We start from the raw sequence: 27337 nt of genomic DNA, 5'->3' as shown, positions 1-27337 counted from the left end.
TAAATCAACTGCGAGAAACTCCTGGAGGCAGTAGGACAGTGGGACACACACACACACTCACACTCACCCAAACACACACACTCACACACTCACAGACTCAGCCATCCCTCCTCTGTCTGTCTATTATTGATGTTGGGCACGCAGGGTTCCCACTCAGCCATCTGTTCTCGGCTCTCCCGCTCCGTGCCCCTTTTCGCTTCGTGCCTACCACTTTGGCAGGCTGGCATAAGCATAGCAATGCTGTCCTATCAAAGTGTGAATACTCCATTAATATCTCACTCTCTCTGGGAGATGGCTGTTGGAAGAATAGCCCAGAGAGAGAGAGAGAGAGCGAGAGAGGGGAAGAGAGAGAAAGATGAGAAAATGCATAACAGTAATGTGATGAAATTTTCATTAACTCAGCCTCTTTGTTGGATGACTTCCAAAAGCATGCATTGATTTGCGGTGCGAGATATAATCACGCCATGAGTGCATCAGATATAAACAGATCTGGCGGCGGGGGGGTGTGGTTTGGGATGGACTGTCAATAGTCCTCTCGTGCGTGTTTTCCGATCTTAATCAAATCCCAGCCCCGCCCTCCTACCGTTAATAGCATATGGCTGCAAGTTTCATTTGATTTGCCGTGTAAATGATGACCATGCATATTCAGTCTAGCCCTATTGCCAAGGGTAACCAGTAGGTCTTCTGATTGGCACATGTGCCTCCGCTTGTAACCCAGCTGGGCCCGCATGTGGGGAATCTGAAGTGTATGGATGGCATGTGTCTGCAAACACTTTCCTTATTATAACATATAATGGAGATAATCCACAGATACAATCATCATGCCTGCCCTAACACACACACACACATGCACACACACGCACACACACACACACACACACACACACACACACACACACACACACACACACACACACACACACACACACACACACACACCCTTGCATACCAACATCTTAAGCGGTAAATATAGTAAATGTTGCATGTCAGCCTCATGCAGAAACAGCAAGCATCAGTGAAACTATCTGATGTATACCATATGTCAAAGGGTCCGATGTGGGTGAGGGAATGCGAGGGGGCTGTAGGGGTGTTGGGGGGTGTGTGTGATTAAGCAAGATATTGTTGTGGAACTTTAGCAATCTATGCTATCCAACCACCATGTTACTTGTCCTTCCTATTTTCCTAGAGTAGAAGAAGCTTTACTCTTTGGCTAGCCCCAGAGTTGAGACCCCCCAGGGAGAACTAGATGAAGGGGAAATTAATAATGTGTAGAGACTCAAAGGCTTTGAGTGAACCACAGGATCAGAGGAGGGTGAAGGGAGTGTGTTAGAGGCAGAAGGGGAACAGAAAGACGGAAAGAGAGAAAAAAGCACAATCAGGAATAACCTTTGATAACCTATGAGGAGCAGGAATGGTATTATGAGATAGTCAGTAACACAAAAAGTGTTTTAAGAGGTACCTTTCAACTTTAAAAAAAATCACTCACACCCTCCAGGCGTGTAAGGTGCAACTTTTATGTATCTATTTAGTGGATTATTCCTTTACGTTATTAGATAAAACTAAATAACACCACGCATCCACCATACCACAGTATGTCTGTAGTGAAACTGCAGCTCTACATAAATAAGACATGTAATTTAAAGGCACTTAACACAATGTGAGAACACATTTTTACTTCCCCAGCTGCCCTAAAGACAGATTGCAAATTAGCATTTCTCCTTCGATGCTAGAGGGAGTCACGAACGGCACTCTCAGTATTGAGACATGTTTGTCACATTATGCCGTGCAGATTCTGACACAAACTAGAAATTAGAACAAACTCTTTAATGTTAAGTAAACTAGACATTTAATATTAATAGACTTCACCTCGTGATGTTAGAACGTCACGCTAGCAGGCTCCGTATTGGCACATTCATGGCTTTGGCCCCGCTGCGACCCTTTCTGGCTCCAAGCCAAAAGCCCCGTTATCCTTTGAACCTCGGAAAACCTGGTTGAGTTTAGCCGGATCTGGTCCCAGTAGCCGGCATAAATTATTAACTGCTATTAAACACTGAATTTATCCACCATTCTATCCATCCAACTGCTTCTTTGTTTTGCTTTGTTTTCATTTGAAATTGTACTGTTTGTTACCCTTCCACAAAGACAACGTAGGCTAATAAGACAAAATATAATGATACTTGATGCCATATGTGATCCCTCCTTGCAGCATTGCCAGGTGGGCAGCATGCCACCTAGCAGAACAATGGGTTTATCCGCCGTGCTTCATCAAACACCCCAGCCATTCGCTAAACACAGATTGGGCTAAATTACCAAGCTCTCATCTCCCTTTTTGTCTGTCTTTCCTTTTTGTTTTCTATAAGTGCAGTCAGAATATATTAAGGAGGTGTGTAATGGTAGACTGGCCCCTTATTGGAACCATTAAGCATGAACATGACTGCCTATTACACGGGTATTTAGCGACACAGAGAAATAACCCCTTATCATGCTGTCGGGCAATAGCCCCGTTGAGGTTTCCCTCCATCAAGAGGTTAGATGTAATTGAATGTGATGTGTATACACTCCATAACAGTGCCCTATGTAGTCCCCCCACTTTCTACAACTGGTTATGTTAAACATGAGAACAACTTCAATGGAGAGAATTGGTCAAAAGTGCTTCAACGCAAGTACCCCGCAGTTCTAAAGTGGTGGTTTGCTCTTCACAACAGCCATTAGCTCATCTTGAATGTTAAATGCCATAAAGGCTGAGATGGTCGCATTGTGTATTTAGACAAGAGGGACTTTTATGAGAGGCTATAGATGACACACCTGCCGAGTAAGTGGGGTTGAGATGACAATTTTCCCCTCCCTGTCGAGAAGACATCTGGCATTGCCACGGCGTCGCAAACCGAAATACACCCAGGAGAGGGTAATGAGGCGTAGGAGACGGGGTTTGCGTTTTGGTGTGTGTGAGTCTGAAGGTGGTTCCCTCATCATCCTGAACTAGCCTCTGTAGACTCTGTAAGCTCGCCATCTGTAGTCCTCAGCCGTAAGCCCACTCGCGTGTGGCTCGTAAGCAGCATTAAATCAGCTTGGATAAATACATGCACACATTAAACCTGTTTTTACTAAAAAGTAGAAAGGGGAAATTTGGAGGCTGACAAACTGTTGAAAAATAAAGATAAGGTAAAATGAGGAAAACATGGATGGTCACTAGATGTGTGTGCGTTGCTGTGTAATGTAACCAAAGTGGTATCCATCTATCCGTGACACCGTTAATGTCACCATTAACATGGTGACCTGCATTATGTTTACACACAGTCCTTCGTGGCACTGCATACGCCCAAGAGGGGTTGCTAGGAAACGTGCAAGTAATGTCTGATAATCATCCCCAAAGAAGAGTAAATGTTAAACTCAAATTATCATACTTTCTTTAAACTGGTAGCACATACAAAGTAGTTTGATAATGGCTGTTCCTCTGTGGATGTTATTGTGTGCCTTTGACTATTTCCGTTTGTTACTTTTGTTGTTAGTTGGTGATTATCTGCTTCTGACGACTAGTTAACTACGTACTTTTGTAGCTGAATGTGGCCTGTGACTGTCCTCTGGACACTGTGGAGGTAGTGGGAGACGGGAGAATGGCAGCCAAGCTGTCCTCCCTGCTGGACAATGTGTCCCACCCCCTCCAGGACACACTGTCCGCACTGTGCAGCTCCTTCAGTGACAGGCTGCTGCACCCGCGGTGTCTCACGGAGAGATTCCGCAGGTCCTTCCTTCCTGCAGCGGTCACACTGTACAACCATCATGGCCCCCCGTAGACCCCCACACATAACAACACAGACTATAACACCCCACACCAGGTGCAATATATTGTGCAATAAATATAAATGTATATATGTCGTTAATTAACTGTGCAATATTTACCTGGCTGTTACACCTCGGAAGGGTTGATGAGGTCTATTTTTAGGTCTCTGTAAAATGGTGTTATTTTTTGTATCTTTTATAACATTGAGCTGTATGCGGCTCTTGTTTGCTGTAACGCATGAAAATGTCCCCGCTGTGGGACGAATAAAGGGATTCTGATTCTGTTAGTTGTTGATTATTATATTCGAGGACTTGTTTTGTGGTAACTGTTGTAGTTGATTGGTGTCTTTGACTGTTTACCTTTGTGATATTTCTTATGTTAGTTGTTGATAATGGCATCTGACAACTTGATCTGCAGTTACTTTTGAACTATATTGCTCTTGACCTTTATTTCCCTTTTGATACCTTGATGTTAGCCACTTAAAATGGCATCTAACAACCTGTTCTGTATTTACTTCTGTTGTTGATTATTACCTTTATGTGTGTGGTTACAGTTAATGTTTATTGTTGTCTCTGATGATTAGTTTTTATAGTTAATTTTCGCCTTAGACTGTGTTTCTTTTTATACATTTTAATGTATATTCTTATTGGTTGGCCCCTCGTGGCTTCTCTTGTAGTTACTGTTAAAGTTAATGCTGCTTATCTTTTTATCACATGTGTCGCTGACTGTTTTAATCGTGCTTCTTTTACTGTTTTGTTTGTTTGTTTTATCCCATTATCTTCCCACCACTCCAAGTGTTTCCTTGGAGTGCTTCATATAATAACAATAAAATGCAAAACATATTACAGTATAGTCAAGGTTTCACTGATAAGAGAGAGGCAGAAGAAACATTGGAACAGTAATGATTTTTTCAATAGAGAATATAATATAGAGTTGTATGTTTATATGTGTTTTCTTCTTTGTTTATTTCAGGTAATCTCCGCTCTATCGAGGATCTCCCACCACAGCATTGCACAAATCAAAGGCATCAGGTATGTGTCTCATTTTTAACTCTCTAATTTATCATTTGAGCAAGCAAAGCACTCAAGAGTATCTATGAAACCATTTGGATGAATATATTCCACATTTGCTTGTGGGCCTGCAGTAAGATGGAGGTGGCTATTAACATCTGGTGCTCATTTACAAGTCAATTTACATTTTTCGGCAATTAGCTGCAGCTTTTAGCCACTTTTATCTTCCAGGGCACTAAATAGCCAACATCACATTACCATATGTCACTCAAACAGTGCTGCCGTACAGTAGTAGTACAGCATAAACACCACTGTCTGAGTCAGGATGCTACATTATATGCAGTGGGTACTCATTTTTCACGGATAATGGTGGAGCTGAGAGAATTATTAGGCCTGGAATGGGTTTCTGATTTCTCTTCATTTGCTCAATCAGTTCGGGGCTTGGTGACTCACTGGCGTCGCATGAAAAGCCATTTTATTCATCTGAGTAATGGGTAAATGGAGCACGCCCATTATAAGCTGCGCCAGGAGGGTGAGGCGGGAAAGAGAGACAAGGAGAGTGACAGAGAGAACGTCCCTTGCCATTAATAAAGACAACACAACATGCTGACTGCTGGCGTATTCGTCTGTCTGCTCTATGGTGTCGAAATCAAGCATATTTCATCTCAATGTCAAACACCAGTTCTGTGTTATTTTAATCTCAGAAATCTGAATATTAATTAAATAGTACAAAATTAGTTTAGGTTCAAACTCTTCTGTTTTAGTAATTGGACCATCTCTCCTTTAACAGACGGACAATCGACGGGCTTTTAATATGTGCTTGAGCTTAAAATTGAATTCCTTTCGTTCCCAAGGTTTACCCTGAAGTCTTGATTTGCTTTGGATTTTGATGTGAAAACACAACAGGGATCAATGGTTATGACTTTATTATCTAAGGTAGAGATCATTTATTAGGGTTATTATTTGGCGTGTCAAATCCAAAAATGATCTTACCATGCATCATTATCTTGGAAATTGGTAATCATTCATACTGTATTACCTTTTAAGAACTTTGGCACAGAATGTAAAACACTGACAAACTTGAGAGTTGTTGTAGGAGTTTATTTTTCATCATGATTAGACACCTATTTCCCTTCGGCATTTGGTGCAGGAGGTGTGCCCCCTTGTGTGTGTTGTTGAATACTTAAACCTCTCGCCTTGTGATAAATGGAAGTCCATTATTCACTTGCCTTCTACATCTGGTCCTTCCCTTCAATTTATCTAATTTAAAATCTCTAGGTCCCTCAGCTTGCTGGATGTTTCACCCCCTTCACCAAGGACTCGTGTTTTTCAGCTTTCCGTCATTTGGTGCTCAGCAGTTCATGTACAATTGCCCTGTTTGAGCTAGCTCATGCTTTTCATTAGAGAAGGTTGGTGCCATTTGTTAGAGGTCATCCTAACCATGTAAACGGAAGCATCAAAAGAATTAAATATACTCATTGGTATTGGTAGTAGTGCATAGACATTTCACTGTAATAACATCTAACATGGTGCTTATTGGAGCGTTAAGCAAAACTCTGACTGTTACTTTTTTTCGCTGCAGGATGCGCACATGGGCATATGACACGTGTACTGTATGGGGCCATGTACTCTATGATCTAACACAAACAGGCTGCTGCTATCCAGCAGAGCGCTTACACAACATGGATGTTTACTGACCCCAGTTAACCTTTCTAAAGGGTCTCCTCATCCGCTTCTTAGTAATACTGCTAGTAGAGCAAGGTCAGCTGCATTCAAAGGACCCGTTGACCTGTCAGAACTTATCTGTCTCACTTCCAATCCCCTTTAAACTATGTACAAGCTAGTGGCTGCTATCACTCATTTAAAGACTATACTGTACATGTAAGCAGTACCTTCCAATACAACGCCTTTAGGAATAAGGTTGCAAAGGGCTTCGTGTTGGCCTGCCAAATAGAAACAATTGGATTTCACCTCCATGTCTCACATGTACACCTTCAGAAGAGGGCGGCTTATGAAATCATACGTTTCTTAACCCATGGCAGGTTTTGGGGTTTGGAGTGGTTAATCGTGAGATGTCCTAATTGGTTGGGTGTCCATGTCCTTCTACAGAAAAAAAAGTTCATGAAGAGAACTGTTTTACAGTTATTTAAAGGAGGTTGTAGCGTTAGTTCCTCAGGGTGGAGATCTTTACTCCCAGACAATAACCCTACAGTCTTAACTTATTTAAGTAAGGACAGCACATCAGGCCATCCATTGAGTTTTAAAATGGTCGGAGAGTTTCACACTGTGTTGGGTCACATTGCCACAGGCATGTCCATTGACGTTCTGTAGCAGTCCATTGATCTGGTCTTGATGTGTGTGTTCACTATTCTCCTGCATCGATAGTTTATGTCTCTGTCACTGCGTCAGTATTCCAGCCCTGGTCTGAAAAAGGATGCTAAATTGTGCAAAACCAGAGATACAATGGGCATGCATCAACTATTAATTTACCCATTTCACTTTTCAATCTGTTGTCTCTAGTCAGTCTTATATGCAGCTAGAATTGTCGTCTTTAAAAAAAAACATTTCCATAACTTTTACCCAATGCTTTTTGACAAATGTTCAGTTAAATTCTGTATGAATTATTCAACTCTATCTAAGAGTGATCTCTTACCGTCCCTCCTACGACAATAAAAAAAAAATGAGGATAAGGCTGCTTTTAGTTTTGTGTTTTTTTCCCCCTCTGGTGCGACACTCAGTTGACTGACACCATTAACTCAGAAATAACTTTTTTCATGGACCGGATTTTTACAGATTTAAGCAACATTTTAGTCCAAACTTTCCCCTTTTTTTCCCTAATTTGGTGAATTTGGAAGACGTCTGACTTTATTGTTCCCACTCCCCCCACTTTGAAACCAAAATAGCATCCTTTCTACCGTCTACATCCATCTGTCTCTTATGGATTTACGATACAAACCTTTAATCAACAGCCTTAAAGGTGTCACGTATCTTTGTTTCCTTTGAGTTGACCTGGTGTTACTCACTGCTTATCTACAGTATAAGCCTGCGTCATCCCCTGTCCTGTTATTCAGAACCTCAACTTCCTACCACTTTATCTTTACTGTCCTTAGCCAACCCCCCCCCCCCCCCCCCCCATCATCAACCAGTTTGCGCTTTACTGTCCTAGTTCATCAGTGGAGCGTGTGAGGTGAGCTCCAGGGATCAAGGTCATCGAGTGTGAGAGAGCTCAGCTTAGCATGGAGACACAGAGCAGATGAGGAGCATGTATGTTCAGGGGTTAGGATGTTTATAATCGTGTGCTGCAGTCTCTTACTTTCTAAAATATATATACTTGTATGTGCTCATGTACTTATTTGAGTTGAATTTAAGGTTGAGAGTACTATTGCTATAAGTCCCCTTTAATGATGTATATTTTTAAAAAGCATCAAAGAACACTGCAAACAACAAATTTAAAACTCAAACTAACAAGTATTATCATTATAGATGAATCAGCTGACATTGTGTCATTTAAAGCAACAATTATGTTTTGAAATGGGTTATTTTGTCTGATCAAAAGACAACAAAAGGGTTTGCATTGAAGCAAAAAAGGATAATCAACAAATCTAGAGTTATGGTTGGCAATTCAAATTCAGTTGCAGGGGATATATCTTTGGTGATTAGTGACTTCAAGTATTTCTGTGGTGTATAAAAAGCCATTTGTGACACACAAGTTATATATTCCACGAGTATTGATAAGAAATAAGGCATTTTCCTGCTTTGCTGCTGAATGATATACTCAGTACAGGGGCGATACGGATGTGCAATTTACATCCTTTTCTTTTTAAGGTGAGTGGGTTGCAGTGCACAGCAGGAGTAGAACGAGCAGCCATAGTGTCAGGACTTACAGTAATGTTTGCATTCTCCTTTCCCTCTTCCTGTCAGCACAGCTCTGCCCCCTCACGCGACTAAATTACATCACACACATAAGCATGCTCTTATCACAATGCACATCCACTCTTGTTTTGCTCACGTTTGAATGCATCTCATGTGCTAAAGTTATTAGTAACTGTTGTGAGAAAAACTCACACATGCAAAGAAACAGGCTCTTACTCCGATGTTATTTTGCACACACACACATTACCAAACACACACAAGGGTTTCAGGGCAGTAAGTTGGTACAATAAGTGGGACTAGCCTCCTCGGGCTCCAGCGATCTATTGACCGGTGCAGAAACGAAGCCGTGTCCTGGGACGTGAAACTGCTTCCACTGCTGACCATTTGAGCTGCGTTCCCACCTACTGTAACAGCTACACTGTTTTCCTGCTGTATCGACATCAGTGGATCAATGGGACCAGCTTGTCCAGCACATGCTCCATCCATGCATAGACTGGCTGTAAGAAAGTAGAGATAACAGATCAGAGATGATGCAATGAAATCAACAAGAATAAGCATGACAGTAAGAGCGGCGTTGGTATGGAGGAAATTTGAGAATGAAATGTGTTTTTTCTTGTTCATGTTTTTAATTCCCCTGCAAAATGTCTGACATGTTTCTTTCTTTTTTGTTTGTGGTTGAAAAATAATCACATAACTAACCATTTGAAGCCATGTTCTTGGGTAATAATCAATAGGTAATGTTTTTTCATAAGGGTCCATGATTTTTATAACTTCCTATGAGTTTCCTTAAAATAACATTTTCATTTGGTATAACTTTAAAAAGAATAGTTATTTCGGCATACTGTAAAATGAAAAATAATGATGGTATCCGACCGGTGATTCCGCTACGATTCCAAAATGTATTGGGTTATTTATCTTTTCCAATGCTTAATCCTGACACCACCATGTTCTCCTTGTGGGAGGTAATGAAAAACACATGCTAACAAAACACACAAGCTACAATATTAGCGTATGAAAGTGAAGAAATCATCGGATATAATAAAAAGGACAAGGATTACAGGATTCTTTATAAAATGTATCAGCTGTTTGGACCCAAAAATAATAGCAAACCAAATAATTCAACCTAACTTAAACTCTTCTACTTAACACCTCAAATTGTTCTTTAAGCATTTGGATAAAAAACCTTTTAAAAACACGTGAATACGCCAAGTCAAAGGGGCTAATGAATACCATTTATTGCTTGGGACTAATCAAGGTTTAAAAGAAAAAAAAAACACACTGTGTATCATGTGAACAGACAACAGATTACAAAGAAAAACATACAAAGCATCCACTATACCACCCAGCGTACAGGCCTGAGCAACACGCGTGCAAGAAAGACAAAAGAGCGTTATTGAAAAGCCAAGAGACGGCTCATCATCGGAGTCCTGATCAAATTATAAACAGTGTTCAATGGCACCTGGTGGTATCATTTAGGCGAAATGAAAACGGCAGCTTTGGGCAGCGCAAAACAACACCGAGGTGATGCATAGGAGCGCACATCTCCGCAAACTACTATGTAATTAAATTTAGCCCTGCGGGACTCCATTAATAACTTATAATATAATGCACATTTCATTGGAGGGGGTCATCAAACGCGGCTGTGCTATTGCACTCCTGAGAAAGCCCCCCCTCTGCGCTCTGTGTTTCTGCTCATAACTGAATGAGAAAGTAACAAATCAGACGAGGCAGTTTTTCTATTATTATTCCTTCATACTAATACGTGTAATTAGCTCGTGGACGGACAGAAGTTTAATGAAGTCGGCCACTTAGACATGGTAAAGTTAGCAAAGTTAATGAATCAGAGGAAAGTGTTGAGTTAGCAGGATTCTTTGCATGTTAATGTGTGTATTTGCAAGTTTGAGTGTGTGTGTGTGTGCACATGCCTGAAGGGTGTCCAGCTGACCTTTGACTATATAGCTGAGCATTCATTAACTTGATGGCTGACGCACTCTTTTCAGTGTGACCACAGCTTTCATTACCCACAGGGTAATTGTTGGTGTCACACAGATACACTCAGGTTGACACACACACTTGAACATATGCACATTTAAAAGGAAAAGACAGACTACTGTTTCGATTCTTTTTTTACCCTCACACTGTAAATGTCACTCTGTGCGATATTGGGCCTTCACACACAAACAGGCCACCGCCATTTTCTCTTTACAAGGACGAGGAACCACAATAAAAGTGTCACTCATCTGATCGTATCTCGGATCAAACACAGTCAAAGGATTTCAAAGCTGAGTGCTTATAAAGAGCGGAGGGCCTTTATGAGAGCTTTGAACGTCTGGCCCCTGACACTGAACTGTCCATTCCTCACTTCTCACTTCACAGTCAACCTCAACACAAATGCAGAAATGCATTCCTTTGTACTCCACATACATTCACACTAGAGATATGAATTATATCAACCGCCAGGCAACCCTTCAGTTATTACTCACCAATATGTACTTACCCACTAGCCATAAACCATTACCACCCTAGTACGACCTGCTTTGCGAAAACGTCCTTCACGGTAACAAAACTGTATCTGCTATAAACATTGTTCAGAAATCAATTGAGTTTGCTACCACAACATAAATATGTGAAACAAATAGAATTCTATATTTGTACATTTCACAAGACAGGATTGCACACAACTTTAGAAAAATCCCCTACGCAGGACCAACAAAGAAGGATTAATAGCATTAAAACAATATCATTATTTAAAAGAACAACACCACTAAATAATAACGGCATGTAAGACAAAATAAACAAAGAAAACATTCATGCACTGTAACTGCGTTTTTGGGTAGGAGGCCATTCATCACACACAGGCCAATCTCTTTCTTGCGAAGTAAACACACGTGCAACTCGACCGACCTTTACATTGCATTTAGCTGACGCCTTTATTGAAGCAACTTACAATTAGTGCAATAAAACCGATACAAACTCCGAACAACAAAAATAGTACGGTTATATTTGCTGGTGCATTAGTTTCAAGTTTGCTAAACTCTGTCAGTGCTCAACATGTTTTATTATTGTTGTGTTAACTGGGTCGGTTTTTTTATTCGTGATGGAAGATATGTACACTTTCAGCCGTCCAGAATTCAACGGGGAGCTCATTCCAACCTTTTGGAGCAAGTGAGCAAATGAGGGGTACCTGGGTCCAACTTGTAGTGAGGAAGTAGCAAGCTGAATCGCTAATGCAAAAAAGAAACACTACTTTCCATTTAAAAGACAGCACCTCGTCTTAAATGATTTGAAATTGCAAAATCAGGATACAGTCAATATGTTCAGCCAATACAGGCTGTTCCTTGAAACATTTTTAAGATAACTTTTCTTGTATTCTCCCAAAAACAATGACCTACGGCCTTGCAGGACAACTATTTTATAAATATTTCTAGTGTCAATGATGAAATCAAAAAATGTCTTTGTTGTTGTTGTTGAAATTCTGAAAGTAAAACAAATATGTGCTTCAAACCCCCAGAAGATTTTCTGATAGGACTTACTTTGCTTAGAATAAAGCAAATACAGTGGGGCAAAAAAGTATTTAGTCAGCCACCAATTGTGCAAGTTCTCCCATTTAAAAAGATGAGAGAGGCCTGTAATTTTCATCATAGGTATACCTCAACTATGAAAGACAAAATGAGAAAAAAAATCCAGGAAATCACATTGTAGGATTTTTAAAGAATTTCTTTTCAAATGATTGTGGAAAATAAGTATTTGGTCAATAACAAAAGTTCATCTCAATACTTTGTTATATACCCTTTGTTGGCAATGACAGAGGCCAAACGTTTTCTGTAAGTCTTCACAAGGTTTTCACACAATGTTGCTGGTATTTTGGCCCATTCCTCCATGCAGATCTCCTCTAAAGCAGTGATGTTTTGGGGCTGTCGCTGGGCAACACGGACTTTCAACTCCCTCCAAAGATTTTCTATGGGGTTGAGATCTGGAAACTGGCTAGGCCACTCCAGGACCTTGAAATGCTTCTTACGAAGCCACTCCTTCGTTGCCCTGGCGGTGTGTTTGGGATCATGGTCATGCTGAAAGACCCAGCCACGCTTCATCTTCAGTGCCCTTGCTGATGGAAGGAGGTTTTCACTCAAAATCTCACGATACGTGGGCCCATTCATTCTTTCCTTTACATGGATCAGTCGTCCTGGTCCCTTTGCAGAAAAACAGCCCCAAAGCATGATGTTTCCACCCCCATGCTTCACAGTAGGTATGGTGTTCTTTGGATGCAACTCTGCATTCTTTCTCCTCCAAACACGACGAGTTGAGTTTTTACCAAAAAGTTCTATTTTGGTTTCATCTGACCATATGACATTCTCCCAATCCTCTTCTGGATCATCCAAATGCCCTCTAGCTATCTTCAGACGGGCCTGGACATGTACTGGCTTAAGCAGGGGGACACGTCTGGAACTGCAGGATTTAAGTCCCTGGCGGCGTAGTGTGTTACTGATGGTAGCCTCTGTTACTTTGGTCCCAGCTCTCTGCAGGTCATTCACTAGGTCCCCCCGTGTGGTTCTGGGATTTTTGCTCACCGTTCTTGTGATCATTTTGACCCCACGGGGTGAGATCTTGCGTGGAGCCCCAGATCGAGGGAGATTAGCAGTGGTCTTGTATGTCTTCCATTTTCTAATAATTGCTCCCACAGTTGATTTCTTCACACCAAGCTGCTTACCTATTGCAGATTCAGTTTTCCCAGCCTGGTGCAGGTCTACAATTTTGTCTCTGGTCTCCTTTGACAGCTCTTTGGTCTTGGCCATAGTGGAGTTTGGAGTATGACTGTTTGAGGTTGTGGACAGGTGTCTTTTATACTGATAACGAGTTCAAAAAGGTGCCATTAATACAGGTAACGAGTGGAGGACAGAGGAGCCTCTTAAAGAAGAAGTTACAGGTCTGTGAGAGCCAGAAATCTTGCTTGTTTGTAGTTGACCAAATACTTATTTTACCGAGGAATTTACCAATTAATTCATTAAAAATCCTACAATGTGATTTCCTGGATTTTTTTTTCTCATTTTGTCTCTCATAGTTGAAGTGTACCTATGCTGAAAATTACAGGCCTCTCTCATCTTTTTAAATGGGAGAACTTGCACAATTGGTGGCTGACTAAATACTTTTTTGCCCCACTGTATATCAAAATTCACAGTCCAGCAATAGCTCTTTTTTTTACCGATTATGTGTCAAACACGTACGCGCATCTCACTCTTTGGTTTCCCCCTGAGCCTGAAACCCTCACTGCCCTCCATCATCCTTTTCTCCATCTCTTTCTTGAATAATGGTTGCGTGTGTGTGTGTATGCGTGTGTGTCCAGTGGCTCTTTGACAGAAAGAAAACAAATCATGTGTTCAGTAGTTACATTATTCAGACGGGATTCAAGGTCAACCTTACAGGGCTGTTTACCGTACCAGGAATCCCTGTTGGATGCTGCCGTGCGTGGGATTTATTGCTTGAGGAGAGGATGGTAAAAACAGTATGCTTCCATCACGGTGAAAGCAAACAATCAGGCCTGGAGAAACTCTTAAACTGAAGTCATTGCATAGTCAGATTGTGGGTACTTTGAAAGCTGCTAATGAGTGTGTTTTTTTACATTTCACCATCCTTATTAAATTAGTGCTTGATGCAAATAGGCTGTATTGTTAAAAATATGTTTTATTATCTCTTATAAACATGAGGGAGTAGTTTAATAATACACAACATTTCCCTTTCAGTAACTTTAGCTTGTTTGAAGATTAGCGCTTATCACTACCTCACTGGCTTTAATGGGCTTCAATTGTGCACGAATATTAAGCTAATAGGTTATAATTTGTAGAAACTAAAGGAGAAAAAAAAACACATCATAAACCATGTCAGCCAATCGAGATCCAAACATGCACTTGACAATAATGTTAGCGGAAAGCAGATACATCTTCACAAAGATTAGAAATAAATCCACCTCGCTTAATGAGCTAATCGATGAGTCATCCATTTATACTTCCCAGGAGCATTGTGATTGTTGACGCGGCGTGGGCGGGAATGATAAATACAAGAAGGGGATCGTGAGGAATTGTTCAGATTATTTATGCGATGGGCGGACATGAATGCTTCTAGTTATGCTATTGTAGCCTGCTGTGCATGTCATTGTCTTTGTTGAAAAGTAGTGTATACAGTAAGACGACAAGCTGGATAAAAGTAAGACAGCTATAAACTGTCATTTTCAATATTTTGAATTGCTCTGCGATGTCCCTGAGGGTCCTTGAAAGCTGCTCAAACCCCTTAGAGGATTTACAAGGCATCTGGCCATCCATCAGGTGGTGGAAATAAAGGCAATTTTTTCTCGCTGAATTCCTGAGAAAGTTGGCCGTGTGAAGAGGTTTTTTTTATCTGTCAGCAGCGATGTGTTGATGTGTTTTGACCATGTTGTTTGTGACTGACGGGGTCGTCTGGTAAAATGCATGCTGCTATTGTGCTGCCCAAGTGATGGAGCGAAGATCGGCAGGCTGGCAGACAGAAAACACTGGTTATTGTTCTACCTGGGACACTGTTGTGTGTGTGTTTCCATCTCACAGTTTGCATTCCCTCTCACTCGTCGTGTCTCTGTGTGTATTTGTGTGTCCCAGGCCTTTTCCATCGGAGGACACCGCTCTGAATGAAGATGATGTGTACCGGAGCCTTGAAGAGCTGGCCGAGTAAGTATTGAGTTTCCACACACACACCCACACACACACACACACACACACACACACACACACACACACACACACACACACACACACACATACACATGTTTGTGTCACTTAGGATTACATTTGTATTAACTACATATGAGATTTCCTTGACCTTAGTGCATGCCAGCACAAGCCCTAACCTTAATTTAACCCAAATCATAAACAAAACTGATGTGGAAAGCTTAAAATAAAACGGGTTATCTTTTGGGAAATAGTTTTTGTCTTCAAATAGGACGTGTATCCCCACTTTTTGACAGGGACAACATTTTTCTGTTCACACAATTTGATTGAATAACTAGGCCCTATAATGCATTTTGCAGTTTTTATCATACTGTAGTGTCTCATAGTCTTATATATAGTTTTAAACTATTTTCACAGGTGATTTTGACACTTAGATCCCTGAAAAGGAACTTTGATTTGGATTGGATTTTCCAGAAGATTAAACGTTGTTGTTTCCTTCCACAAAAGGTCGTTGCAAATTGCATTTCAGCTCAGAAAATACTCTTTAACTGCCAAATTGTTTCTTTACATGCTGCAAAAAGGACCATCAATGTGCTTACAACTGATGTAAACATGATGCTAGATTGACCCTACACACTGTATTCATACTGGACATTTTATAGCTTTATAATAATATATAATATACATTTATAGTCAAAATAAATACACATGAACTGCTGCATATAAAGATCAGTATATCTTGATAAATAACAACTCTCCACCCACCAACACGACGTGTCAAAGTGAAGTGTGATTGCCACTTCTTCCAATTTCCTCTAACCGCCTAATTATATACGCGTGGAGCCATGTGTCAATCTGCCTGTTGCCATGGTGACAACAGCCTTGCTCTGACTTTCTGCTGCGGCTGCCTCTCCGCCTGTTTCTGGGTTGAGTTGGTGTGAAAAAGAGTCGTAGGGTCTCGGAGTTGGCAGCGGGGAACAGGATGACAGCAGCCGCCCGACTCAGATTAATGAAGAATCATTTGCTAACCGCCTTGAGATGGGTGTCATTCATCACAGAAAGATAGGAGTGAGGAGAGCGGGAGATGAGCATGCGGACTATACATAAATGCCTGCTGAATACATGATGGTAGTGTTCTGAGGGGATGAGCAATGTGCGCTCGCTAGAGGAGAGGAGTGCAAGCCAAGCAGGCTAATGCTGGATTATAGCGCAGCTTAGCCAAACATGTAGCCCTGAAAGCTTTCAACATGGGCCCTCACCTTGGAAACCGAACTAAATCATGAGAGTAGAGGAAAGTAGAGGAAATAAACGATGGTGATGGTGATGATGATGATGATGTTTTAAAGATATCATTTAATAAAACAGGGATAAAGAATGGGCTTTCATCATGCAGCGTGTGGGCTACTGGCAGTACATCTCGGAAATGAATCGAAACAGGAAGAAGCCCTACTCATCATAAGGTTTTAATGTTGACTGATGTGTCCCTAAATACATAAAATAAAAGCTCATTTGTTGCTTACATAATCCTAAATACAGCACAGTGATCAGCCAAGGCCAAATGCCCCGTCCCACAATGTTAAAACAATTGAAAATCTGTACTTAATTCAGATTTCCCGCCAAAAATGTAGTTGGTTGTTCATCGGTCCATTTTACAACCTTCTACCTAGTTTCATGAATAACAGGTCAATTGTTTTGCCATAATCCTTAATAAATAACTAATACCGAACTGAAAACAAAGGTCATTGGCGGACGTAATAAATCCCAACACCATAGAATATCATGTTTAAATGACTAATGTCTGATTTGGTGGTTTGGGCCAGTGCATGGTACCCATAGCAACAAGGGTCAAATCGTCATAAGAGTAAGCCTTTGTTGCTCGCTCCAATACACTATATACCCAATTACTTCAATAGATTGGAGGTTATGTGTTAAATTAGCTTCAAACACGCAAAAAAGCAATTTTTCATTAATGTGTTTTTGTCCCTGTAACCATGGCAGCGTCTTCAGTGAGCCAGGAGCTTGAGTTCATTTTCAAAGTGAGTTTTCTGGAGTCAGTGGTTTTGTAACACGGTGCTCTTTATGTAACCTGTAGGTGCAGAGGGCCGGTTCTTAAGGAATTAATCATTCTGCTCGGCAGTGCGGCTGCTCTTGACCTTTTACAAAAGAACATGCATGCATTTTCGTTTCATCAACGGACCGACACATAATTGATTCATCAGCAGGTCCCGCACCTAATACAGTTTGACACACTTAGCACATAGGCCACACAAGCAATAACCCTCCTCTCAAAGACTTATTAATTAGCCTGGAATATTGATGCATGCATAATGTAAAAATGGCTGCATGACTGAACTGCAAGAGTGAGAGAAAGGACAATGATGATCTTAACCAAAGTGATCATTTTTTTAAATGGATGGAGTACTTTTTAAGAGCATCTCAGCGTACACAATGACCGAACGGATGAAACCATAAAAATAACAGCATGTAAGGAATAAAACTGCGATATTTCCTCCCAGTGTGAGAAAATAAAACAGCATGGAAGAGCAATATAATGGCAAACAATAAAAAATCTATAAAAAATGGCATCATTAAGTTCACTGATAAAACGACAAGGGATACTAAGTGCGACAGAAAGCGATCTATAAAAATTGATTTTTAGGTGAGATTTAAAAACAGGGATCATGTCGGTGGACCAAATGTTAAATGGCAGACAGTTCCAGCAGCAACAAAAATCGATCAACCTTTCATTTCAATCTGGAGCGGCCAAAAGACTTGAACTGGCGGACCCGTTGACGTCTCTGAGGATAGCTGGGAGTTCACTAATGTAATGATGGTGCATTGTGTGTAAAGATGTAACTCATTTATTAGATACTTAAGGCTTTTGTGTGTGGCTTTTCTTCAGTACCTTGGAGAAAAATATACCCAAGGGCATGATTTCACTATCGGGGTTAAGTAGAGGTCACTTACCTTGCTGGTGGATTTCCATATTTACAACATCATGTCAGGAGAACTCCCATCAGCTGAGATAGGTTGAGGTTTTAGGCCGTCAGAATGAGCTCCCCTGTAAGTGACAGCAGTAAATGAATTGCATCGGAATTTTATGATAGGTGCAGGTATATCTTTTGGTGAAGTATCCCACTGCACCTTATCTGTTAGAGGCCGGTTTCATACCTAATCGAGGTCTCCTGGATTAATGTGGTAAACCCCCTTTTTCCGTACTTCATCCCCCTCTGGATTTGTGATGTCGAGTCTTCATGTCGCTTAACTTCCTCCCTGTTTGGAATTACTCCATCCCGGAGTTGACAAAGCATGAAATGGGGGTGGATCGGACACAGTTGCCAAGGGACTTTCCTTCGGTGAAAGGCACACATAGATTTCCATTCCGAAGCAAACAGTGTCGCAAGCCCTTTGTGTCACTCTTTTTTTGCAGTTTATTTTGCTCCATTATCCCTCGGGTGGATTGGCTTGAAATGTCAATAGCTTGGAGACGGATGGGACTCAGGTATCATTAACTGCCAGGTGTTAGGTCACTTATTTTAATTTGAACTTTACCACACAAACTCTCTAAGGATGATCTATTTTGTAAATAGATATGGGCTTTAAGAATGTATAGACTACACATTTTAATAGAAAATACTCTAAATACTTAGGAAATAAGCTACCATAGAATTAATGTTGAGAACTTAGTTATTTTTCCAACATCAGCTTTGGTGCCAAATAAATAATGATTCTAACAATTAAGTAAACACTCATATTAAAGTGAGTACATTGAAGCCATGTACAGCACATGAAACATAAACAATGTTTTGTAAAAATGAGTTTCAAAGGAGGACAGATCTCTACATATTACACAAATTGTGGTTCAGCAATCATTTTCTCATTTGGCCAAATGGTTCGGAGTATTTGATTGCAATCACATCTTGGCATCACTATAGATTCATACCCAGTGCTGTTTCTACAGTCTAAATCATATGTTATGGAAGCTGAGTTATGCGGAATGGGAAATACAATAGTTAATGATGCTATTTGACAAAATGATCCTACCTAATTGCATCTCCAGTTGTCTTTGTTGATCGGCAAAATACCAAATTGCATGGGATTTTCTGCATTTCTGCTCCTGAGATGACAAACCCTTTTGATTGTAATGGCAACATTAGCATTTTCAGTTGTGCAGCACTCAATAATGTATTTTATTTAGTTTGTATATGTTTGGAAGGCCAGCTAACGATTAAGTAATCACACCAGAGTTAGCTATTAGCTAATTTACATCTGTTATCCCTAGGCAGGTACCTTCAAACTTCACATAGCCTCACTGATGACAAGCCATTTCATCCACCATGTTCATACTGGTGTGTGTGTTTTTTCAGTTCTTTGGTCTATTAGCTGAATGGATGCAGTGTAACAGCATCTACACACTATTAGGGGCAATGCCCAAGCTCCCCTAACAGTGCATCATAGCTCTAACAACAGAAATAATATTATTCCAATAGAAACCTGTAAGGCAGCCCTGCCTTCGGGGACCTATGCTCTGTGGCTCTGATATGGTGAGTCATACTCCAATCCCCCATATCCAGTGATTACCTTACTAACTGTATGTCATTGAGGCAGAGGGCCCATTGCGTGTAAACACACTGGACACCCTGTGGCCCGTCATGGTGTAATCAGACAGAAAATCAGACCTAATTCATGAATCCTCAGGACTGTGCTCCCACTTTGTCTCTGAGTGATGCATTGCGATGCATGCACATGCACAAGCTCACACACAGTCAAACACAAAGTGCATTTGAATGATTTATTAATGTCCACTAAACAAGACAACGGCACATAAATAGTAGAGGTGTGGTGTGACAGATTTATACTGTCCCTCTATTTTTCTCCTGCTTTGTCTTTCTCAGGGAGCACACACACGCACCCACACACACATATACACACATGCCACGTGTAGCATGAAACATTAACCTTAACCATCAATAATTCATGTCTAAAAGCCATCTATATCCCTACATAAATCTAACATTACATTTCAGCTAAAATTCTGAAACAAAAGCAACATCAATTGTATGTCCAAGTCATTTTCCATTTCCTGGTCAAACAAATCAATAACATGTTTTACAGAACATGAAAAGGTCAAAAATGACATAAAATACAATGAAATATTATACTTAACCGTGACTAAACGCACAAGTTTAACATAGATTGTACCTTCAGATTGACCATAAACACTATTCGCCTTATAACCAAGTCAATAGACAAGTGAGAATAAAGTTAAAATATCCCACACTTTTGAGAATGCACTATCCAAAAATCACTGCTGAGGTTGATGCTAAAATATGTCCTCACAAAGACTGAAGGCCAACCTCCACTTACAAAACACTCATGTCCTTTTTCCTAAGCGGCCGCTTGTTTGGGTTCTACCAAACCCAGTGCAATATGTACATTAGGAAATATACAGTACTGATCGTTATATGGTGTTAATTACAGTGTTTTGACTTTAAACATCAATGCGTATTGAGACTTAAAACAGAACGCCAGTTAAGAAGCTCATTAATGACACCAGTAATTGGAAATCTGATTGGAAACGATCAGTGAAAGTGACTCACAGTCATTTACATATTGATTCCTCAGTCTTTTATTTTGAAAAATCTATGTGGACAATGAATTAAAAGTCCAAAAATGTCCTGTAACTATAACTTTAAATCAGTGCTTGTGAAATGCTTATTTGTGATCAACGAAAATCAATTAGGAATGGTTAATAGCAAATCAAAATAAGGCAAAGGGACAAGCTTTAAATAACATCGCCAGTCCATATAAAGATTTCCTCCCATGCAACCACTGAAACCTTAGATTGAATGACTGAAAGAAAGGTGAATTGGTCATTGTGAAATTGACAAGAAAAAAAGAAAGAGCCTAGATGTCATTTTTAATCAATAGTCTGTTTCCCCTCGATGAGTTATGGTCAATAGATATAGATGACATTGGTTTTCAATCAGTGGTCTTTTGTGAGCGGGATGGCTCAGGTAAAAGGTAAGAGACGGAAGCGTTCGGGGTTGGGCAAAAACAACAGCGTTTATTGTTCGAGAAATGTGCACACAACAGCCAGCTCCGCGGTACTTTCAGGGCGGGCAAGGCCAGGACGGGGTGTGTCGTCTTCCCAGGACCCAGCCTACTGCAAGACAGACCAGAACCAGGTTACCAACACGCTTTATATTAAATGCCTGATTACCTGATTCCGATCAGCTGTCTGGTCTCCGGCCGAGCCACTCCCCTCACCCCAGCAGCCGGCGCTCTAACCACACCCGGCTGCCACATCTTTCATTCTATTTTTTCTATTAGTGTAATATTTACAGTATTTATAAAATAGACCCCACTCAGATAGCCCTCCCTACTCCTCCTCCTCCATGTCCCCCCCCCGGAGATCCCGCTCCTCTTAGATCTCTCCTTAGGTCATATTCAAATCACCGCACTAGACCTCTGTCGTATAATACAGTCTCTGAAGGGATTAGAGGGAAAATTAAGTTCAACATCTTCTTCTCAAAAGCGTCCCTGTCGTGCAACACATCAGTCTCAGAGTTCAGAGAGGAGGCACTGATGGGACTGCGCGGACCTCCCACACTGCCTTCTCCGTATGCAACGTGAGCCACTTTAACTTAATGAAGAAGGAAGAAGCACGGCGCCGAGAGTGAACCAAGCCACCTCAATTAAAACTTCAAACAACCCCAGCACGAGGCGTGGCGACAAAGCTCAATATGTCGTCGAGTACAGTTCTGCCTTCTCTGATTTGTATCCAACATTCACACGGACCGTGCGAGAAGCAATATTCAAGCAAAGATAGCAGATGTAGAAGGTCATATCAAGCCATAAAGAAAATCCAATAACCTATAACCTGTGCTTCTTTTTAAATATTCACGAGTTGATAAAGAATGTAAAATCCCTACAAAAATATTCCATTTCCGGGGATGTTAAAGTGGAATTAAATGTCCTGTCTGTTTTGGGGCTGGGACAGCCAGGTTACGGCCCCCATTAGGCGAGGGGCTGAAGGATTTTCCTCAAGAATACTCAAACAGGATGAGGTTCTATCCAACCGCCAAGTCGCCTTTTGGCTTGCCCCCACTCGGATCACTAAACAGCAATCTGGAAGGCATTAAGTGTCATGCTCAAGGACATTTTAGTAAAGCGGACACTTGCCAAGCTGGAACCCTGGTCCTCCTTTTCTGAGCATGTGGAGACAGTCCAGATGGAATTTAGGGAGTGTATTTTTCTTATTACGAAAAGGTGGGGGTAATGTGACAGATACAAAGCAGTGTTATAAAACAACAAGGATAGATGTCGGAGAAATTAAAGTTAAAGAGTTGCTTCAAAAACTCATTTGACTTAATTAGTTTTCTTTCTATTTCCATGAAAAAACAAATATTACAACAATTATAATACTTTTAACTTTCCTCACTTATCAAAGTGCTTCAGTCAGATTTCTCTGTTTATCAATGGTTCAATTTAATAAAGCAACAGGGAGGGCTAATAGCTAATTAAGCACATTTTTATTCAGGCTTGTTTTGCCAAAATATTGTCGCCCAAAGCCTAACTAACTAAATATTTGGCAGCAATATACATGAGCATTATACTTCCTCCACCTCAGTACATTTGAGATTTTGTTTTAGCAAGAAAGCAGTTGCCAAGCTATAAGCATGGTCTTCCATTATTTAGCATTTATTTATTTACACTACTTTATCATTTATTTCCATTTTTAGCGACCTAAAGCTCCCTGGTTATTAACTACATCGATGTTGGCTCATCGCCGAAGCGTATTCCTGCTGAGGCTCCTCCACTGCCTCGATGAGTTCCCCAAACAATAATTGCTTTTACAGGACAGAGGGAGATGCAGTGTGCGCTCTCTTAGCATGAGGGACTTTCCCAGAAGACGCTCCTCTCCACAGCTACTGTCTGTGCTCCGCTGGCTGCTCGCCTAATTAAAGGTCAGTTAGCTAGCTGGGTGCCAAAGCAGCATAAACATATTTAAGACAAAATGCCACTCAATGGCGCAGCTCATTGGAGGTTTGTAGACATCGAGTGCTGCGTCCCTTTGACTCAAAATCTAATATCACTCCATAGGTGAGGCTCGTGAGAGATAATGAGCTTGTGCTGGTGTGACTGCTCCTTGCCTCCCAGCTGTCAGAGAGGTTTAAAGTTGAGATATGAGCCTTTTTGGCAGAGTAAAAGGATGTTTTCCTGGAGTTCAGGTTGTTTGAGGTTACAGCCGTTCATCTTCGTGGTGTTTTTTTTCCCCAGTGAGCATGACTTGGGTGAGGATGACATCTACGACTGTGTTCCGTGTGATGACGACGGGGACGACATCTATGAGGACATCATTAAGGTGGAAGTACGACAACCCATGGTGAGAACAGTGTGACACAATCCCTGCCCCAATTTCATTCAGTGTGCTTTAAGAAAAATAAATTAGTAATGATTATAGTTTCCTTAAATGTATGATGCTTGCTCAATGCGTGTGAATAGAGGGTTGCATTTATTTGTCACCTTCCATAATGGTCTACCTGGTGACAATACTCATGTGTGGACTCCCATGACACTAGCCAGATTTGAATTTGACTAAACATGAACGTACTTACAAATACCATCGCTCATACCCAAATATAGTTATATAGAAAGTCATTTAATTCCCCTTTATTTCCTGAATCAACTTTCTATATTGCTGTGCATTCCTGTGAGTAGTAGTAGGCATCCAAAGAAGTTGCAGGAGAGAACCATGAAGGAGTCAAGTTAAAATAAATTGAATTAATACCAAAGATAATTTCGTTTGGGTACAAAAACGACACATTACAATTTTGTCTCGACATAGAACTTGATGGCAAAGAATTTAGACCACATTTTGACTTGCAAATGAATCATTTGGCACCACCTCTGTCCCTTTGACAACCGTTATTACCAGGAAGGATTCAATGGACAAGTAGTGTCAGTAAAAGGAAACACACTTCCTCCCACTCACCTTAGTATGTGCATGATGTGATATCTCTTGACACGCTCAGATCTTTTAACACGAACGGTGATAAATGTGACCTCTGACTTGCGCTGCTTTGCCTTTCCCCATGCTGCAGATCAGATACATGCAGGTGAGTGCCGCTGTGCGTGTGACTCACCCCACCCCGTCAGCTACATCCTCTAACACTTCATTTAAAACCGACTCATGGCCTCCCAAGAGAATGAGCGGCCAGTTAGATTATTGACCTGTGCCCCAGGGTAAAGAAGACCCCATCTGTTTTGAAGTCTGACTCAGGGCCCAGTGGAGAGAGTTGTGACTTCATCTCGATGACTGCTGTGTTAAGTGACATCACCGAGGACCACCAGCTGCCCAAAACCAACCTCAGAGCACCAGACAAATAAACAATATTCTGCTGGCTTTGGAATGGTTGAAAACAAAGTGAAATAAGGCCTACATCGCTACAGTGTTAGCCCCAGATTGTTCTATTATCTGCACTGATTATCCTATCAAATGTGTTCCAGATGGCTTAGCTAGTTATTCCACAGTTTGGTTGCTCATATCACTCCCACAAAATGTGGAAATCTACATAGAAATGAAGCCTATATCTAAATTGGATATGCATTACGGTATATTGTCAGGGAACACGTGTATATGCATATGTACTCTTGTTCCTACACGGAGACTGACTCATCAGGTCTCTTGAGAAACGCTCTATGTAGATACGTTCCCCCATCCTCGTCCTCCCCCTCAAAATGTGTCTGCTTGCATGGCTATGAATTAAAAACCCTTTATTCATCTACATTTTCATCAATATGACTTATGTTTAGTCCTCGCATACAGTGACGACAAATGCTAACGCACTTCCCTTTCCCTCCAAAGTCTTCACCAAGTCATTTTACTGTAGCCTGACAGAAATCAGTCACTGTGGGTGAGATTTTCCAGGTTATTTGGAAATCATCTGCTTTATTTTAACACACTTTCTATCTTACTGAGTTCAGTCAGACCTGAAGGACAGCACTTTATTTGTACTTATCTGTTTATGCACAGATGATTTTTGAATGGATTTTCCCTATGCTTCCCATTCATTTCTAGACACTACGAATACCATTTAAGAAATCTTATCAATTGTATGCCAATGCCTCCCTGGAAAGCGTTATTGATTAATAGATTATCCCGGTGAAACAAAGCAGAACGGACTCTTGAAACCAGCTCGGGTCTGGTAATCCATCACGTTCAACATTAGGTCCGCATTCATTTTTGTCAATGTTACATTATGACTTCATGGTAAATTGATTGGAAAACAGTCTGCAGTGCACTATCTCGTACAGATAATAGACTTTGATGGATTACACGACTCAAGCCATTTTCAAAAGTGTGCTAATAGACTCGATAATGTTTGGAAAGAAATTGGAACCAATGGCGGACTGGTAAAGTGGTTGATAAAATTGCAGCAGCACCGTTTTCACAATGCTAAGCTGTCATAGTATATGTGAGACTGAAAACATTTAGAGAGATACTCAGTCAGAAACTGGCTAGCTTGAACTCCATTTAGAAAAAAAAAACAAGCAAGAAAATCATTAACATTTAAAAATGTAGGAAACAGAAAAAGATAATTCTTTATCCAAAAGAAAGCAGTGTGATTGTCCTGACGCATTATGCTTAACTTTCTCACCATAGAAAATGGGCATGACAGAAGAAGACAAAAGAAATTGCTGCTTAGTAGAGATCCAGGAGACCGAAGCAAAGTACTACAAGACTCTAGAGGACATCGAGAAGGTGAGTCTCACAAAAGGTGTATGTGGATATGTGCACATGCTGTACATCCGAGGGTTTTCATACATTTTTATTCTGGCATATGCAAGGTTGCATCAGAGTTTGTTTTTGTCACTTCTTCCTTGTTGGTGTCTCTGGGCCCTGGGCCGGGTCACAGCATGGAAATGTCAGAGATTGGCGGATTCATCGGGGAGCAGAAATGTCACAGGAGCGGATCGATAGGGTTATTATTGGCTCGGCCCCCACAAGAGACCCTGATCCCTGGGGCTTTAAGTATGAACCTGCACATCACTGGAGCAAGGACATATAAAAAACACACACACATACACAGATACACACATGCACACACTTGCAACCAGTATTGGGAAAGTTATCCAAAGGAATGTAATCATTCAGTAAAAATGGGGATTAACAAAAGGAGTAATATAACTAGCTGAGATAAAACCCAATCTCCCTCAGATGAGTCAAGTATTCTGATTGTGATTCACACTATGCAACGCTTCCCGACACAAGTCTTACATAATGACCTCCTAATGCTTTAACTGGTTGGAATGTGGTCGTTTTTGTGTATATAATGCAGAAAAAATATATAAAATATTACAGTACAATGCAAGTAATCGTGAAGCACCATGGTCTGCACACTTTCCAGTCCATTCAGTTTATTTTTCTGGCTGAGAGGTATCCCAGGGTGAAGCGACAGTAGAAATGAAGCGCTTCAAATATCTGGTCCAGCCAACATAATATGAATCAAACCACAAAATTAGAATGTAGGTTCATTTCATTTCATTTATACGGGTACTGCTGCTGCTGCTGCTGCTGCTGCTGCTGCTTCTCTAAGTTTTAAATCTAGCAACACTTATGTGCCAAATGATTTACGTTGGTGGACGATTACAGCTTTTTCACAGCTGGAAGGAAGAACCTGCAGAATGCTGTGATGATGTTCCTCTTTTCTGATTCATGTGCAAAATAATTGGTGAATTGTCTGCATTGTTATTTTCCCTTGACGTTGTTTGCATATTTGGTATCGATTTCAGTATCAGTGAGCATTCGAATTGCACTCCTTCAATAAAGTCATACTTTAATTTGGTTACTGAATACCGTTTTTAAGAGATAACTGTATCGTAATACATTTCAGTCCTGCACATGTATGTACAACTCCTAAAAGGTTACTGAGATGCTAACTTTGCATGCTTTTCAAAAAGTCAAAAACATA

General features: G+C 40.8%; 1 protein-coding gene across 6 annotated transcripts in view; it reads left to right on the top strand.

Moving 5' to 3' along the window:
* The window catches only part of vav2 (vav 2 guanine nucleotide exchange factor), a 194920-nt gene that overhangs the window by 135997 nt on the left and 31586 nt on the right, over positions 1-27337 (top strand). For all 6 annotated transcript variants that reach the window (XM_063889296.1, XM_063889294.1, XM_063889291.1 and 3 more), the window contains exons 3-6: positions 4754-4812; positions 15291-15359; positions 23643-23748; positions 26029-26127. In XM_063889296.1, the coding sequence (XP_063745366.1) occupies positions 4754-4812; positions 15291-15359; positions 23643-23748; positions 26029-26127 (333 nt within the window). The remainder of the gene's footprint in view (positions 1-4753; positions 4813-15290; positions 15360-23642; positions 23749-26028; positions 26128-27337) is intronic.

The sequence above is a fragment of the Eleginops maclovinus genome, chromosome 8 (assembly GCF_036324505.1).
Source record: "Eleginops maclovinus isolate JMC-PN-2008 ecotype Puerto Natales chromosome 8, JC_Emac_rtc_rv5, whole genome shotgun sequence".
Lineage (NCBI taxonomy): Eukaryota > Metazoa > Chordata > Actinopteri > Perciformes > Eleginopidae > Eleginops > Eleginops maclovinus.
The sequence above is the reverse complement of the archived record's forward strand: the minus strand, read 5'-3'. Positions and strand labels throughout refer to the sequence as shown.